Source organism: Harpia harpyja, chromosome 16, assembly GCF_026419915.1.
Source record: "Harpia harpyja isolate bHarHar1 chromosome 16, bHarHar1 primary haplotype, whole genome shotgun sequence".
NCBI lineage: Eukaryota > Metazoa > Chordata > Aves > Accipitriformes > Accipitridae > Harpia > Harpia harpyja.
The window spans coordinates 12,542,724-12,561,715 of NC_068955.1; the positions used below are offsets into that span (position 1 = coordinate 12,542,724).

An 18,992-nucleotide genomic window follows, 5' to 3' on the forward strand; every position below is an offset into this window, starting at 1 on the left:
TCACGCCTTTGGTCAAGCAGGCTTAGAGAAGACTTTGAAACAAAAAAAGCAAATTAAAAAAAACCAAACAAATACAAAAACCAAACACAAATCAAGAAAGCCACCTGGTCTAAGAACTGAAGCTCTGTTTTGAAACATGAAATTTCAGAGGTCAGTCATTCCTGGAAGTTACGAGGTACTAAGAGCTACTACTGACTAGGCCACCCTCCACAGGCACTTCAGACTAGAGCCGTCAGGCTCTGATGGGCATTACAAACCGTGACTTCATTATCTTCTACGTAGGCAAGATTGGGTTCAGATACCTATCTAAAATCGTGTATTTGAACACATCCAAGACAGCAGTGGTCCAACACAACTTCTTAAGTAATTCCAAAGATCATAGCTTGAATGCTCGCTCACTTTGCTAAGAGTACATGGTCACGTACAGCTGATTTACTTTCCAAACTTATAACCCCTCTCCTTGTTGATATGGAAACTTCAAGCAAGTCCAGAGCATTTTCACAGTCAACAGAGGAAAACAGACTTAATATCAACACTTCTGGAGGAAAGCAACACAAAACATCTACCTGCACAAAACCGGTACACATTCCCAGAGAAGAACTTATACTTGATGCCAGTTGCAATCTACCCTTATATTTAATATCAATTATTAGTGATGGATATCTACTGTAGAGCTAATTTTTTTTATTTACTCAGAGCAACTGTTTAGAACCAGAGAGAAAGCAAGAATGAATCAACACCAAAAGCCAAAACTACAAAATAATGAACTATTCTTTTAACACAGACACAATCCTTATAGTTTCAGCATATCAACAGTTATATGTTTAGAAAAAGTGTAAAAATCCAGAGTTTCAATGCATATGGACACAACCCACAGCAAAGCAAATAGTGGCACAGTCTGTCCTTGAATTCATGTTTTCTTAATTACCTAAGCCCATTACCATTGAAGACTCTTTGTAAAGAGCTACAGAGCTCTCACACCTGAACATTACCAACAGATGTGTTCTTCAACATCCAAGAGAGCTGAAATCACCTAAGTGTCTCAGGGCTTTTCTGCACAAGAATACTTTCTGACAGAGCTATACAGTAACATTATATAGTTATACTTGCACCAATAAACTCCCCATGTGGACACAGATTTTGAGAACAGAATGCTTTTTCCTCGTGCAGACAAATCCCCAGTAGCATTTGTGTAATTCACTTAAAAGCCTAACGTCAAAGCAGCCGATATACCCAAGTGACTTTATACTTTTGCACTTTTGCCCAAGCCAATAAGGAACAAAATGGAGAGGTGGTCAACACTGTTGCTTCCGTAGTTCCTGATACAACTTTACCACAAAGGACTCGTGCAGAGAACAAAAAGTCAGTTCCTTGCAACCAAGGAGTTAATTAATAAGAGGGGAAAGAGAAGCACATGGATGTTGGCATAAAGCAGACAGGACAACAAAAGATGTGGAGCTTGGGAAAGAAATAATCCATAAAACTGAACCAAAAGGGCACATTCTTATGCAAAACCAGATTTCCTGTTCCCATTCCACTTTTTTGCCCTCCTTTGACTGAACACCCTTGACAGATTGTCTGGCCTGACAATGGAAAGGTGAAAGCACAGTATAAGCAGTCACTCCTGCTTGTGCTATCCGCCAACATGCCAAAAGCAGGCTGGCCTTCATTCCCACTGCCAGAAACTTGAGGTCAATATGAACGTCTAAAAAGGTTGTCCTGAGCATTCAGCAATGTTTTTTTAAAAGCTGTGAAAGGGAAACTTTCCAAAGCTGGAAGGAGGAAAGAGAAATGTCTTTCAGCAGCTGCAAAAACTACCTTATAAGCCTTTCAATTGCAGCAGGATGAGCTAATAAAGCTGGCCCTTAAACCCTGGAGGTTCAGTGTTCAAATTCTGCTTCAAGTTCACAAACGAAAGGAATCTATTATGCTTGCGTTAGTACTCTGAGGAATCAAGCCACATCAGAAAATTACTATACTCTTTGACTAGACTCGTTGAAAACGCATCAGAGACAGGCAGCAGAGTGTCTTTTAGTCTGTTGGCAGAACATTCTCCAAAACCTTGCCTCCTAGTGTCCTACCACCGTATCGGTGTTAATTGCCTGCTTTTGTAAGATGCATTTTTAAAAGAGGCTTCCTGGTCAATGATAAAACCAAGCTTTCAAAATATACCACTAGACTTATTCAACTTAAGGATACGAAATATGCATCTAGTTACACTTCTCAATTAAAACACAAACTAGACTCAGGAAGAAAAAATTCCCAGTGCAATTTTCTCATAAATCCTTCCCACAGAGCAGCCCAAAGGGAAACAGAGGGTTGATTAATCTTCAGAACCAGAAAAACAGTATTTTAGTTTAAATCTTAATTTTGAATTTTTCAGTACAAATTATTTCATTATAAAACTAATCGAAGCAGGGGAAACTCACTGGTTTATCTCTAAAATACTACATGGGCACGTGGACAAATTTTTGGCACATCTGTGTGCAGAACATGTCTCAAGCATACTGCTAACTTTAAGATGCAACTGGAGGGCAACAACTCGGCCACCACTACTGCATCATTGACCACTACTGGACAATGAATGGAAGGGAGCAGAAGTCTGTCCATGGTCTATTGTCTAAATGGAAAGATGTCCTACAATAGCTTTCTTCTAATAAAATTCCACAATGGTGTCCACATACTACTTCATTCCTACAGAGAACTGGCAACACAAAATACAGTCAAAAGACACAAAATAAATTAGTCAAATTCTCCAATTTCTGATGCAAGGGATTACTTTAGTTCATAAAAATCACCGTCTGTGGTAGCCTTGCAGGAGATTTGAGTGTAAAATTTCTGCCATCTTCATCAGGACATGAGTGACATTTCAGTGTCAGGCAGTTCCTCTCAAGTCACTTTTTCAAGGCTCAACTTCTAAGCAGCAAACCCAAACCAACTCAACACTGTCGCTGTAGAAAAGCCAAGCTCCTACCTGATTTGCATGTCCTGCCATCGTCTTCTAGCTGCACACCAGTGGGACAGGCACAGCTGTAGAAGGGGTCTCTTGGAGACAGCAGGCACAGATGGGAGCAACCACCGTTGTTTTCTTCACATGGAGTGTGAACTTCAAGAAACCAAACAGATTTATTTTCTCCATGAGGAAGAAATTATAGATCCCAAATGACTGGCACAAGCTTTAGTGCTAAAAGACAGAGGAACCACAACATAAAAGTGTTTGATTCCCCCCTCCCCAGCACCTTGCTTCTAGGGGCACCTAAATTGAGATGCACACAAACACTGATTTTGAAAGAGCTGACAGCTCAGCACATTCCCACTATACAATTCTTTCAATGTTTCTGAAGCTGAACACAGCTAAGAGCTTTGGACATCAGTTACTTTGCAGATGTCAGGTCTGCTGAGCATCATGAAAATGGAAAACAGGGCTTGGAGAATGGTGATGGTGGGGGGGTAACCAGTTCTATGAAAGAAAGCAAAACATAACAATTTGTACAATTCCTACACTACAGTAGTGTTGTGTGTTGGAAATATCTTTTCCTACTGGAAAGCTTTCACAGCCAGACATATCCCTGAATCACGAGGAAATCCGGAGGAGCAACATGTAAAGTCAGCAATCTTGAAAATGAAAAAAAAAAACAAAAAACTGGGAGGGGATGACGACAGGATGGGGACAGACACACAACAACTGCACACACCTATCTCATTTACATGGGAAAAAAAGTGGCAGCAAGAGATGAAACTGTAACCATAAATAATTATGGAGAATATTGCTAGCTATTAAAAAAAATAAATAAAATATTGCAAGTCGTGCAAGATGTCTCCAAAATCAATGCTTCCACTGACAGTCAAAAAGAGGTAAAAAAGGGAGAGGAAGGAATCCAAGCCTGATCTTAATGAAGTCAATGGCATCTGAGCTACTTCCAGCATATGCTATTTCCCTACGTGCTATATTTTCTTTGTGACTGGCCCAGAAATACTGTGACCCAAGGCTGGGACATTCCCTGAGCTAAAAGCAATGACAAGAATTCAGCATAGACAAACTCTTATCTGGAGCTGTGAGATAAACCAGGGTGCTGGGCATACCGGACAACCTCAATGAAAATGTGTTCCATCACCAAGACGATCTCCAAACTCCTTTTACTTACTTTCTAGCCTGTTTACTGACACCCTATAAACTTTACTGGAATGACAAACGTTATCTTTGGGGAAGCAAACTTTACAGTTGGCGTAAATAAAGAAGCCAATCCAAATGGCAAGAGTATCTCCCCTAGGCAAGAGATGATTTTTCCCATAGCTACTCAATTATATACGTTTCCACGCCATTGCTTTTAAGTCCCATTCTCACAATCCTAAAAAAACCCTAGACCAACCGCCACATGGAATCACAGGCATATACAAAATATATGCAGCCTCATTCAACTCTCAATTCTCTACACCTGCCTGCCTTTGAAGTAGGATCATACATAAAGGAAAAAATAGAGGCACATATATGTTTTATTACAAAAGCTCAGAACTAAATCCCTTCCATACCAAAGCATTCATAAACTATTTGTTACATATTGAAGATAAACACGATCAAGTCTAGACTGCAAAAACCAGACTTGCAAGTACCTGAACATTACATATTTTGTGGTAATTCTACTTACTAAAAAAAAAAAAAAAAAGTAATGGTAAACATTTTTTTCAGTTGTCTTTAAAATAATGGTGTTAAACACATGCCAGGTGAGTCTTTATCATTCTCATTCAGATATTCCAAATCAAAAGATGTCACTGAAGTACTCCACTGGATTTTGGATTTTGTTACCAACTGGAATGATAACTGAGCTCATACCAATTCAGGCTGGAATTTTCAAAGAAAGGTACAGGATTCGGGTACTTATACCTTTAGCAACAAATCTCCTGACAAGTGTTCACAACCTTACAACTTCACACTAAACCACTTTTATGATTAACGTTTTTCCTGATAGATAAGTAACAGTCATGCAAAAAGTTTCAGGGAAAAGTAAAACATACAGTATGGCTGCCGGTCTGGACTTAAGACCTGGATGTCCATCGGTGAATATAGGGCGGACAATATTTCTCTCCTTTTCTCTCCCGTCCTTTTGTTACAGGCATGAATGGAGCGTGTTTGCCAGTCTGTCCAATACAAAGTGTCTCCAGACAATGTCAGTGCAAAGGGATGAGTAAGACTACCTTCAACAACCTTTTGCCTAGATGAAAGAAAGAGCAAGGATTAAAAATGCATTCCTTCCACTTGTTACCATGCAGAAAAAAATCTGGTTTTGTAAAAACTTATATAGGAATCGTCTTCTTTTAATGAATTCACTGGACTGAGATTCACCCGGTGGTAAAAGTGATAATCAGACTGAAGAATGTAAAACAAGGCTCTGCCCCTTCATAGCAATAAGGACACAAATATACTGGGTTTCACAGTGACACGGTATTTAATTCAGCTCCACGCTGACCTCTGAAAGGCCACACCAAAGTTCCTTAACAGGGTTGTGCAGATACCCAAACACACTTGCCTTTTGGAGGAAACACAGGTCCAAAGAGAACTCCTCCAATCAAAGCATTACTCTTTTTGTCCCCCTATGCAATATATGACATCTTTGCCCAGGACTTGAGTTGCACTCAGTCCTTTCTCGTAGCAGCAAAAGGAAGAAACGACCCAAGAGTCTCTTTAAATTACCTCTCTTAACTTGGTCAGCTGCAGAAACAAATGTATTTCAGATTATCTTTTCAAATGTAGAGCAAGGCTTGGTTATATTTTTTCTAAGACTAAATATTTATAATTAATATAAATCAGAAACATTTTAGATGTTTTTCAATGACCTCATTCAGCCACACCTCTTCTGGGGATGCATATATTTTCACATTGGTTATTAGCTGAACTGAAAGCCACAAAACGCATGACGTTTCCGACTGTCATGGTTAAACCCCAGCCAGCAACTAAGCACTACGCAGCCACTCACCCACTGCCCCCCCACCCAGTGGGACGGGGGAGAGAATCAGGAAAATTTAAAACTCATGGGTTCAGATAAAGACAGTTTAATAGGACAGAAAGGAAAAAGATAATAACAGTGATAATAATAAAAATAAAAGAATTGGAATACACAAAACAAGTGATGCACAATGCAATTGCTCACTACTCACTGACTGACGCCCAGTTAGTCCCTCAGCAGCAATATGCCCCCAGTCCAGGCCAACTCCCCCCAGTTTATATACTGGGCGTGACGTCGCATGGTATGGAATATCCCTTTGACCAGTTTGGGTCAGCTGCCCTGGCTGTGTCCCCTCCCAACTTCTTGTGCCCCTCCAGCCTTCTTGCTGGCTGGGCATGAGAAGCTGAAAAATCCTTGACTTTAGACTAAACACTACTTAGCAACAACTGAAAACATCAGTGTGTTACCAACATTCTTCTCATCCTAAATCCAAAACACAGCACTATACCAGCTACTAGAAAGAATATTAACTCTATCCCAACATGTCTTCTAAACTCACGGGATCCCCAAATTTATACACATAACAATAAATTTGTATAAATTAGATTCAGTAGTTGTGGGGACATTTACTAAGCCAGTGAAAACATACTTAACAATTCCTCAGTCAAAACAATATGAACTCCGTTTTCACAAAATTCATGCATTTTATGTGTGCACAAACATACACCTTCCAAACTAGTGTTCTAACACAGCAAACCACTATTCAAAATTTTCTATCACACAGCTTTGAAAAAGCTGAAGTCTCAGCATCATCTTGAAGGAAAGAGGAACATTTTTCTTATACCTAGATTCACATCTGCATTTAAATTGTTACCATTGAAGAGATTACAGAAAAAAACCAAAAAACAGCTAACATTTGGCACGGAAGGATTCTGTTTCATTTTGAGCAGCATAGGTACCATTTGCGTTTCCCCGGGGGGGGAGGGCAGAATATAAAAAGTACCCCCAAAATTCTTCATATATATTCAGACATGGACAAGTTTAAAACAGACTGACACATACAAAAAAGTATCTACATACACATGTACAAAGCAGAAAATGTGGAAAAAAGAAAACAAAATTATTATTATCTCTAGAACAGAAAGAATAAAATTGAAACTGCTCTAAAATTTCTGTCTTCAAATTATCACTACTACTTCTCTCACCATAAAACATAACAGAATAAATAGAAATACTGATTTCACTTTCTCTTTCCACTCTCACCATTGCTGTCGCTTCTTTACTAGTACAGCAGTGGCTGTATTCTAGTATCATAGCAGCTGTTTTCCATTATATATTGCCCCTATTTCCATCATTCTTAGATATCAAGTCTCCCCTTCTCCTGTAATTACATCCCTTGAAACAGTTCCAGCCGATGTGCTTGCAAACTGAAGCTTGCCAAGATGCAACAGGCAGATTGCTCTGGTAACATTAATCCACCATGCAGAATGCAAATTTCCTTTTTATTTGAATTCTGAAACGATTCTGGGATGGGAGGGGTAGAAGCATGTGAAACACCATAAGATTTCTTTATTGAGAAGTCTGGGTGAAACTTATTTTGCTCTATATTTAAGGAACAGAAGCAACCTCCAAAGTTATCAACTAGTTTGAACCATTATTGAAGTCTACCTTGACACCAGAACCTAAGAGTCCCAACTTCACAGATGTCTGTTTCAACATTGATCAGTGGAAGGGAAAAAAGAATAAATAAAAATTTCATTTTAAAAGAGTTTAAATTAAGATCAATATTCATGGCATTTTATTAATATGCATAACATTTTAGGAAGGAAGTTTTATGATATGGTAACAATATAAAATATACACAGCTAAATGACATCAAGCTATTATATTGGACAACACCTAAAAGTCCACATGCAGTTAGACACAAGGAATTTCCAGAATGCATCCTGCACAGGCATATCCTGACCTCAAGTGTGCATTTACACCCTCCAGCAGCAATTGGACTCATTAACTCCACTAACCTCATTTATTCCAGCTGAGTAAAATATGTAAGAAGTGTACACCAGTGAGCTAATTTTTTTTTTTTAATGCAAAATACATTAATTTTTCCTAACATACTGTTTCATTTATGGTTCAATGGAAAACTGCTTGGGAGGTGGGGCACATGCACTAATCTATCACAAAGTAACTTGGACAGATTGGTGGAATTAGTCTATTCAAAGGCTTGCTCCCTTTCAGGTGGCCTTTCTCTACCCTAAAATGAGCAAAATAAATTTTACTTACCAATTAAAACTTTAAGTTTTTACACAGACAGGCAAGTAAAGTTTATACAATTTGTATGTGCATGATAACTGCACAATCAGTCTGGAAACCTTACCCTCTGCCACTCACCCAAACCAGAGATACATATTCACCTTGTCCTGTATGAAAATCTCCCTTAGAATTTGAATTTTGAGAGAGCATTTTCTTTCTGTCTATGAACCTGCACCTAGCCTTTGAGTTACCACTCCCTTCCATAAAGGCCTCTTCCCTTGCCTGTACTTCTGACTGTCAGTCAGTACTTGTCATGTACTACAATGCCGCCATTATCTAGCTCTTACACAGCGCTCTCAAAGAACTTAAGAGTGTTTTATAAAGGATGTCAATATTGTTATTCCTCTTTTAGGAGTGTGAAAATCAGGCACAGGATGCACCACAGTACAAAAATTGGAAAACACCATGGAAAATGCCGTCGTTTTTGGGGGGAAGGCATACTATTCTATTACACAGATATACATAAAATAAAACTCCTTCAACTTTTTACCAAAGCAGAATGACTTCATAACACAGACATGTAAAATGTTATGAAATTATGAAAATGAAAACATCATTTTAAACTATCTGAAGACCAAAGCCAGACCAGAATGCAGAGACTTGCCTTGTCGGCAGGACATTTCACTGGCAGATGACACTTGCCCTTCAGGACCAACACAACCTGCCCATTGAACACTGCATAGAATTCAAAGTGCAGGCTCAAAAACCTAGGTCTGCCCTGTCTGAAGGGTCACCTCTCTGCATCTACAAAAGCCAAAACTCAACAGCACACTTAGACAGGAGCCACCAAGCAAAACTTCCATACTGTGCGTTCTATCAGGCTTTAGGAAAATCTGCTTCCTGCTTGCTTGGCATCTGAAATAAGGTGAAGTTGGTTAATTTATAGGCGTGCCACAAAGGACATGTTTGGATGGTGCCAAGGACAAGTGTGTCTCAATGTGTATTTCCTGCTGAAAGAAAATACAGTAACAATACTGCAAAATCCCAGTCATTAGTTAAATGTTAGATTGCCTAGGGCCAATGATAAGCATCTCCAACTACTTTCAAGACAAATATGAGCCTAAAAATGAAAAATCCTGTTGTACAAGAAGGCTATAAACAGTCTATAGTGAAATACTGATACAAATATAGTCTTACTTTTAGAACCAGTTTTATAGTTTGTGAGGCTATTTTACTTTTTGCAAGGCTATTAGCAACTGCATTTAAAAAGAACACTAAGGTATTGGCATTATTCTAGATTACTGAAAAAAACCCACCTCAGTTCAAAATAAATGCAGGAAGTGAGAAATAACTTACACCATATTATTTTCTAAAGGAAACTTACCTAAAGGAACCATCCAGATTTGCCCTATGAATGAAACTCAGTTTTGCATCGGCCCAATAAAGTTTCTGCTCATCAAGATCTATCGTGAGTCCATTTGGCCAATAAATATCTGAATCGACAATTATTTTTCGCGTGCTGCTGTCCATTCCTGCCCGTTCTATTCTAGGTGTTTCACCCCAGTCAGTCCAATACATGTATCTGAAAAGGAAAGCAGAGGTGCACACAAATTAAATCACAATAAATGCTGGTTAGCTTTAGGAACAGAAGGGATGGCAGCTCTTTGCAAAGCCTGTAAGTGTATATACATAGAGTGGTGTATATACACAAATGTATATCCCCAAAACTTTAACATACTTATTAACATACTTGTTGACATGAATCAAACCACAGTTCCAGAAGGTACAAAAAAAGTCCTTCATGAGAGCATCTCTCACAAGCATTGCCTCTGCGTAATGTATTACCATTCTCTTTCAATGTTGGGCAGCACCTGATTGTTATAAGCATTTACAACTGAGTATCATCCTTGCATGGCCAGCTATTACACATTAATAACCTAAATCACATTCCGAAGCAACTAATTACCTATCCAAGCAGGCAATGACCATAGCCAAGCTTCCTTTTGCAAGTCTGTACACAGAAAAGAATAAAATAAATCAAGTGCCCTGAAATTTGTTTCTGTCAATAAATAAATCATGATTCCATGCAGACTTAGAATGACATTAGATTAAATTTTGGGGTGCTTTTTTTCCCCTCCCATCCATGTCCCAGTTCCCCTGTCACCCTACCTATGGGCAATTTAAGTAGCCTGAATAGAGACACTAACAGCACTTATCAATTGGAAAGGACCAGATCAAAATGTGGCAAATCACGCAACGTCTGACTGAAAAGTTGAGACTGTACAGTTAGGAGAGAAATTGTCTGATCAGAAGAGGCCAGTCAGTTCCCAGCTGGCAAACATTACTCAGCGTAATATATCCAGGTTGCAAATTTGGCATGCCAGGGGTGCAAACACAACACAGCCGACCCCTTGCACAGCCACCTCAGGCCAGTCAGAGAAACAATACTGCCAATACAGCCACTTCTGGCAGGGCCTGTGTCAGGAAGCCTTTGACCCGAATGAGCCCTCAAACAAAATTAGGTGTCTGTGCACTGATTGGACTCTCCACCACTCCAGTTCATCGCGCTATAGTAGATCAACAATGGTGCCGGATGGGCATCAGCTGGTTAAGTGCACCGAGCTACATCTAAGCTAAGTCCTGCTACCACTGGAGCTCCAGAAAAGCACGGTAAAGAGGCATGTATTCAGTCTTGCAGAGCCCACGCTTAGCCAGACTTTTCATAACCTGGATTATCCCAGACCCTCAGATCCCCTGCAGAAGACAGCACGGGCTATGCAACCATGCTAGGAACCACAAAGGAAGTAAATGAATGTGCACTGTGAACACACATGGAGAAAAAAGCTTCATGGTTTCTTTTATGAAAGAATGCCGTCCACTTTGGGAACAAAGAGGGGACTACATTTGTAATTGCTGTCATGTTCCTCAGCAGGATGTTCTCCCCTTCACAAGAAAAGCTGCTCCTGTAAACTGCAGTAGCTCTGTAGCTGCTTCACGTGCAGCTGGGGCCATCACTTCAGCCAAGGAGGAACAAGCAGCTGTACAGTTATCCCCAGCACATGTCCCTCACAACTCATTTAGGCTTAAAATGCTATGCTCTCCATGTACATACTGCACCCCGATTCAGCTGTACCTCCAGTTCCGGCGCAGTCACAGCACCTATTTAGACCATTCTGATCACAGCAGCATACCTAATCATTAGCATGTGTATCCTACTGAAGAGGGGAACATAGATAAAAATACAGATACACACAGACAGGTAGAAACGACTCACCTGTATCAAAATACACATACATTTGAGCATGGGAGGGTAAAACAAGGAATTTCTAGTTGAAATGGTAAAGCTTCCATTCAGATGAGTCCTCAGGCTTCTGAGACAGCTCACCTCAGAGCGGCTGCAGCGGACTCATGTCCCCAGATGCCCTCCCCAAAACATCTCAACTCCAGCAGCCAGGACAGAGTGACTGCTCCTGAAGAAGTGGCAGCAGTAGCTGAGCTGCCCCAGTTCATAGGACAACCTATGAATGTAAATTGCCACTCATTTTGGTTTTCCTCAACAAGTCAGGCTGTAATTTGTGGCAGCTCAAACTGTGTGGGGAAGCAGCTATTGAGAAACAATGGAAGCCAGAGAAAAGCAGACATAAAAGAAACTGTCTACACAAACAGCTAGTGAATCAGACTGTGGAACTGATCCGGCCAAATACTCGGTTTTGGTCAAGCCAAATTAGTTCTCTGATCCGGCTCACCTGCACAACCTTGAAGTATTCAAAGGTGTTTTGGGTTTGCGCGGCAAGGTTTTAGTAGTGGGGGAGGGGGCTACAGGGGTAGCTCCTGTAAGAAGCTGCTAGAAGCTTCTCCAAGGCTGAGCCCATCATGACAGTGGTAGCACCTCTGTATTAAGAAGGGGAAACCTGCAGTGGAAGAGGGCAATGGGGTGTGAGAGAAACCTCTGTGCAGATACCGAGGTCAGTGAAGGAGGGGGAAGAGGTGCGCTGGAGGAGGGATGCCCCTGCGGCCCGTGGGGAGACGGCAGGCTGTCCCCCTGCAGCCCGTGGAGGGGAGCGGGGGAGCAGATGCCCACCTGCAGCCCAGGGAGGAGCCCACACCGGAGCAGGGGGATGCCCCCGAAGATGGCTGTGACTCCATGGGAAAACCTGTGCTGGAACAGCCTGTACCTGAAGGACTGCGGTCCACAGAAAGGACCCACACTGAAACAGCTTGTGAAAAACTGCAGCCCATGGGAAGGACTCACGCTGCAGAAGTTCATGGAGAACTGTCTCCCATGGGAGAGACCCCATGCTGGAGCAGGGGATAAATGAGGAGTCCTGCCCCTGAGGAGGAAGGAGCAGCAGAGACAACATGTGATGAACTGACCCCAACCCCCATACCCCATCCCGCTGTGCCACTGGCAGGAGGAGGTGGAGAAAATCAGGAGTGGAGTTGAGCCAGGAAGGACAGAGGGATGGTGGGAAGGTGTTTTAAGATTTGGGGTTTACTCCTCATTATCCCTGTTTTGATTTGATTGGTAACAAATTAAATTGGGTTCCTCCCCCCCCCCAAATCCAGTCTGTTTTGCCCGTGATCATAATTGGTGAGTGATCCCTCCCTGTCCTTGTCTCGACCCATAAGCTTTTTGTTATATTCTTCTCCTCTACATCCCACCAGTGGGGAGGAGTAAGTGAGCAGCCTCATGGTGCTTTGTTACCAGCTGGGCTTAAACCATGACAAAAGGACACCTTGATCCACCTCTACAGGAATGAAGATGGACAAAAGATGGACTGTTGAATTAAGAAAAACCTGGCTATTAAAGGTGACTTTGGGTTATATCATATGGCTATGACAGTCCCACACTTACTCATATATTGAAATGTATAAACGCAGACTAAAAAGGAGCTTAGACCAAAATCAAAAATCCCATGACAGTTATTTAAAAGCAAAACCAAAGGAGACAAAACTAGCTAAGTCCAATTAAACCTTAAAAGTAGGTTAAAATAAAAAGAATGAAAAAATATCCCCAAAATTACCCTTGAGCAAAATTCCTCTCCTCAAACCTCCCATTAAAATTGCAGCCTGCCCTGAAGCTCAATGCATTCAGATGAAGCAAAGGAAAAAACAAGTCTGTAAGCCAAAGGGCCCTCACGGATTTTCTATATTAAAGGAGCTCCAGCTCAAGAACCTCTCCCCCCCCAAAAAACTGTTGGCTATTTCCATAGGTGATGGGTGTTTATCCTTGGCCACACAGACACTGTTGGACAAAAGTAGTACTTTCAACTTCACACATTAATTTGCCACAGGCAAATGAGATCCCTAGGTTTTAACTCATTAACAGGTACCAAGTTCAATCCTCACCAATGTTTGTGTCATTCAAAGGTCTAAAACTACACAGTATTAGCAAAGTAACTGTACCACAAAGGAAAGCTAGCAGGATGAAGATGCATTTAGACAGCGTGTAGAACAATCTGAATGCAGGCAGCGTTCTTTCAAAGCATTTCTCTCCCAGTTGGACTTTTTTAATGCAACATATAAAAGATTATTATTACCCTGTCACCACCTCATCCTGATTGTAGGGTGTCTCTGCAATCCTGTAAGTATCATAAAGCTGATCTTCCTGGTGAACTTTCCAGAATGTATCGAGTCTCTGCAGTAATCAAGCACCTACTGAAGTAATGGTTTCATTCCCCCCACATGCTACAAAGCAACCCCGTGGTCCATCACAGGAAAGCATGCCAAGCAAGAGAATGGCAAAAGCAATTCTTGTCTCCGTTTAACCTCCTCCCCTTTTCCAACAGGTTTCCACCCTTTCGGCAGGCAGCAGGTGCTGAGTTGCCATCAATTATAGGAAATTAGCTCTGATTTGGAGGTCTCTGAACGCATCAAGACCCTGAAGTGGGAGTTTGGATATCACTGTAAGAAGAGATCAGCTGTTCATGCAACAGGAGTGGGAGTCTCTGGTTTACATTTGCCTATTTAAAACCACGTCACTGCCAAATGGAGCGGTTCCTCCCCTGGTTCCTACCCCTGGTGCTGACATTAGCACCCTACAAGAAAAAAACAAAAACAAAAACAACTTTCAGTTACCTTAGCAAATGATCAGTCCAACCAATGGTTCCACAGCAGTGGTGCTTAAACAGAAGGAACAAATAAAGGCAGCGGCCACACAGGTGAAGCCACCTATGAAACTTCCCCAGAGAAAGAGGCACTACTCTCCAACTCCCCCTAGATAAGTCACTCACAAATTAGGACCTTGGACTCTACAATTAGCTAGGGCTAATTACAAAAAAAAAAAAAAGCCATTGTGAGCAAAATTCACTGCTCTGCAGCTATCACAAACCAATGCTCTTAAAAAACCCCCAACCAAACAGCACTAGAGAAACACTGGACAAAAAACAGCCCTGGGACAAACTCTCGGGTTACTTTATTCAGTTCTTCAAGGAAGCTGAAGTGTCTTCTCCCTTACTGGGTTTTAACCTTTAATTCCAGACTTTCAAGGCAAAAAGGAAGGGGGGGCAGGGGGAGAAGAGATTAACATCTAATAATAATTTTGCAACAATTGCACCAATTCTGTCCCTAAACCGAATTGCACTTTGTTACACCAAAGAAACCAGCAGGAACAAAGCAGAGCAAAAGCCAAAGCTTCATCAGGGAGAAGATGTAAATTTATACTTCTTTCTGAACACACAACCACTAACAGTTTATCCAGTCTATCATCCAGTAGCCAGAAGTACCAGACTCAACAGTGTTTGTAAAATTCAGTTACTGCTTTATTAGTAAGCACAGTAGCTGCAAGCTTTGCTACCAAGCTTTCTAGTCAGAAGGCAATTAAACAAATGCAGTTCAACTGCAGTCAGCAAGTCACTGGGTTTTGGCACATACTTAATTACCACATTGAATCAGGGCTTGAATAGTGCTTCAGTACTATCAGAAGAATGGGACTGAAAGCCACCTTGCAAAAATAATCAGATTTTAAAGTTGGTAAACTGCACTCCAGCAGTCTTTTTTTTTTTTCTTTCCTCCTGCTTAACTCATTTTAACCAGGTGCAGGAGCAAAAACAGGATGAAGACCATACTTCCCCTCAGTTTTAAAGCTGCAGGTCATTTCTTATTTCCTGGCGCTTCACTTCTCTTGTCATCATTTTTGCAAAGATTGGAAATCACGGCCATGCCCTCAAAGAGCAGCCAATCAGCCATCCGAGCTGGAAGGTATCACAGACATAATAAAAAGCGGCCAACACTGCCCAAACGCTTTTTCCACCTCCTGAAATGCAGCATGGTTGCCAAATCTTACATAACCTGCTTACACAAAAGGAGCCAGTTGTACAGATGATGTAAATCAGCAAAAACTCCTCCAATTTCAACAATGTTCTCGAACTTATATGAGCCCAGGGCACAAAACAGGAGTTTACAGGAAATTGCTACAAAGTTTAGATTCCTGCACATTTAAAACTTACTTCCCCCATCCCACCTTTAAAGTTACAAAAACTCAACTGTGAAATTAAATAGCACCAATTGTTCACAGAAGGGAAAAGAATGGCTATCTTGTAGAGCATTAAGCTGCAAATTACCTACTCAAATTACCTCTTTGGTTTTTTTCAAGCACTGAACGTTGAGACCTGGATGTTCTTGACAAAAAACATTACATCAAACCCCAAAATATGCCACAGTAGGTAACCATCACAACTAATCACATTGTATTTAAAGACATGTATTTAAAGCAAAGCAAACAAAACCCCCAAGAACCACCCTTCCCCACTACAGTTTTCTTACAACGTGTTTTATTCTGACAAGTTTATTCTTTTAAAATATATACATTACACATATAAATAGTATGCTATTTGGCAACTGAGAACAAAGAGGAAAAACATAATTGCCTGTCAACTGATGGATGCTCAAATATCATTGCAATGAAGTGCTTGCAAAGAAAGACCACATCTTTCCCTGCTCATCCATATGGAAGGGAGTAAGACACCCTAGTGATTTCTCAAAGGTAAATAAGCACGAACTCAATACAGCTTCAATAGCCTGTTAAAAAGTCAGGATACATGACACCATGAAGCTGAAGAATCCTCGGAGAGAGGGACTCAAGAAGATTTCCAAACACATTAAGTTAGAGAAGGAGGGCAGCAGTAATGAGATACTTGCAACACTACTTGGGGAGGTTAGAAAGAGAATTTTCAACTTGGAATGCAGTATTACTGCAAATATCTCTGATACATTGAGAAAAAGAAACTGCACTGGTAGGATTTCCCGGGGGGAAAAAAAAAAAAAAAAAAAGACTTGCACATGCTTTGTGTGTTACGCACTTTCCCCTCTAAAAGAATGTCCAGCACATTCATATGCAAAAACTCTACAGAGAACAGAAAAACAGCCATAAGAAGATAAAATGAGCCTTCATAATTGCTCCTCATGGTCACTAGATAAGGTACAAGAGACAACGCAATATAACTTTTTCTTCCCAGACATTTCTGAGGAGACATGAAGCAATATTATATATAAAGAAATAATTTCATATTGAAAGCACTTCACAAGCAACTCAGCATTACACCACCACTCTAGGGTGGTCAGGGAAATCGCAGAAAACAAGGTAAGGAAAGGACCTCATTGAGGTCACGAGCCCTGCACCAAAAAGGCTGCTTTTTCACAGAATCAGTGAATTCCTGAGGTTGAAAGGCACTTCTGGAGATTGCTGCAACCCCACCACTCAAAGCAGGGTCAACCAGAGCAGGTTACCCAGGACCTCATCCAGTCAGGTTTTGAGCATCTCTAAGGTTGGAGACTCCAAAACCTCTCCAGGCAACCTGTTCCAGTGATTCATCACCCTTTCAGTAGACAAGTATTTTCTTTCATTTAAGTGGAACTTCCTCTACTTCAGTTTGTGCCTATTGCCTCTAGTCCTTTCACTGGATAGCATTGAGAAGAGTCTGGCTCTGTCGTCTTTACTCCTTCACATCACATATTTATATACAGTGATAAGATCCCCTGAGCCTTCTCTTTTCCAGGGTAAACAATCCCAACTCAATCAGCCCCATCTATGGTGGATGCTCCAATCCCTTAATCATCTTTGTGGCCCTTTGTTAGGCTCACACCAACACATCCACATCTCTTCTGTGCTGAGGAACCCAGAACTGAACACAGTACTCCAGGGTGGCATCACCAGCACTGAGTAGAGGGGAAGGCTCACCTCCCTTGATCTGCTGGCAACACTCCTAATGAAGCCCAGGATGCATTGGCTTTCTTTTGCAGCAAGGGCATATTGCTGGCTCATACTCAGTTCGTTGACCCCAGGTCCTCCTCTTCTTTCAAAAAGTATGATTTATTTTAGGAAAGGGAAAAATAGTCCAAATATCACTACCTTCAACCCATTTTAAGACACACTGCAGCAACTCAAAAGTCAGGGGATCCTCCTACCAAAAGGTGTAGAATGAACTGTTAAACTCTCTCTCCATCAGCTTGTGAGACACCTCCCACCCTCTGCTGTTTACAGGTAGACCCAGTCATGACTTAACCTCTGACTTTACTACCTCTACCTAAAGTTAAGCCTAGATTTCTTCCTCTCTCCATAAGGAACACTGGATCAAAGCGTATCAGGACAGTTCAAAAAATTATGTCTACACACTGTACTGACTTAATGGAGGACAGGGGTCCAGCAAACATATTGAACAACAGTAATTCAATTGTGCAAGTAAGGTGTTGGTTGCTCTCTTACCCACAGATCTCACAACTGCCCTTGAACATTTAGCTCAAGCCAATGCGTTTTATCTATTTCAGCGTGCTGATGCAGTTTAACTCAATGTTTGGGAAAACAGTACACTCAACAGGCAATAATTTGTCAAGGCATGCAATCTAAGCATGTTCATTTGCACGCTTAAAATTTTAAACACAATTCAACAAAACCCTGTTTCAAGTACACATTCAACAGGTTATGTGGAAAAACTCTTACTTCAGCTTATACTATTGCTTAATTTTACATGAAAAAATTAGAAACATGTTTTGAGTTAAACCAAAGCCACCTATTCATGACAAACAGAATGGTGCCAGTCCAGCCAGACCAACACGTCATATATGCCATGACTTCCACGCTGCCTCTGTGCAGCTATAAACTGCACCCATCATGTCCTCTAATCAAAGAGAATCTCAGCTTCCACCATCTCTTTGGTCCCAAAGCTACATTCCTGACTTCACCTGAGAACCCAATGCAAGACACACTGGCACTGAGACAACCAAAGCCATCCTGTTCCCTTAAGAAATGCTGTAGAAATTAAAAAGATAAGAATACCATAATTCCCAAACTACTTCAGAAGACTATATGCATACAGGGCAAAGAAGCCTCAGTCTCCAGGACTCAGGATATGAGGAATCACAGAACTTGTAGCAAAAAAAGAGTGCTAACAGGGGAGTGAGTTCAGTGGGGTTATTAAGGAAGTCTACACATTTCCACCTCTTCCCCATGCAATTCCAGCTGGGGGGGGTAAATCACTTTTTTTGCCATCTCTGAACAGGCAGCTCTGCTCTCAAATGAAGCAAATGGTCTTTGAACAATTTATGCCCTTTAGTCATATGTATGAGCAGGAAAAGAGACTGATGAAACATTTATGGAAAGGCTGTCACCATCAAGGGCATCCATCTGAAAATTAGAGTAAATAACACTTCCCACAAGAACTTGAAGTTTCACATGCATGAGACTATATGCAGCTATTTGGCCACACAACATATCAAAAGCTTTCCAACTCCCAGAAATTACAGCCATACCAAGATACTGGATATGACTCGTAACCAATTTTATGGTTGAGTACTTTTCTT

General features: G+C 41.1%; 1 protein-coding gene across 3 annotated transcripts in view; it reads right to left on the bottom strand.

Annotated features, from left to right (window-relative positions):
- LRP5 (LDL receptor related protein 5) overlaps positions 1 to 18,992 on the bottom strand; it is a 169,193-nt gene that overhangs the window by 105,461 nt on the left and 44,740 nt on the right. For 2 of the 3 annotated variants that reach the window (XM_052810384.1, XM_052810383.1), the window contains exons 3-5: positions 9,580 to 9,777; positions 5,014 to 5,210; positions 2,975 to 3,106 (exon numbers count right to left, since the gene is read on the bottom strand). In XM_052810384.1, the coding sequence (XP_052666344.1) occupies positions 2,975 to 3,106; positions 5,014 to 5,210; positions 9,580 to 9,777 (527 nt within the window). Of the gene's footprint in view, positions 1 to 2,974; positions 3,107 to 5,013; positions 5,211 to 7,205; positions 7,460 to 9,579; positions 9,778 to 18,992 lie in introns of those variants that run through there. The other variant, XM_052810385.1, reaches the window with a different exon arrangement.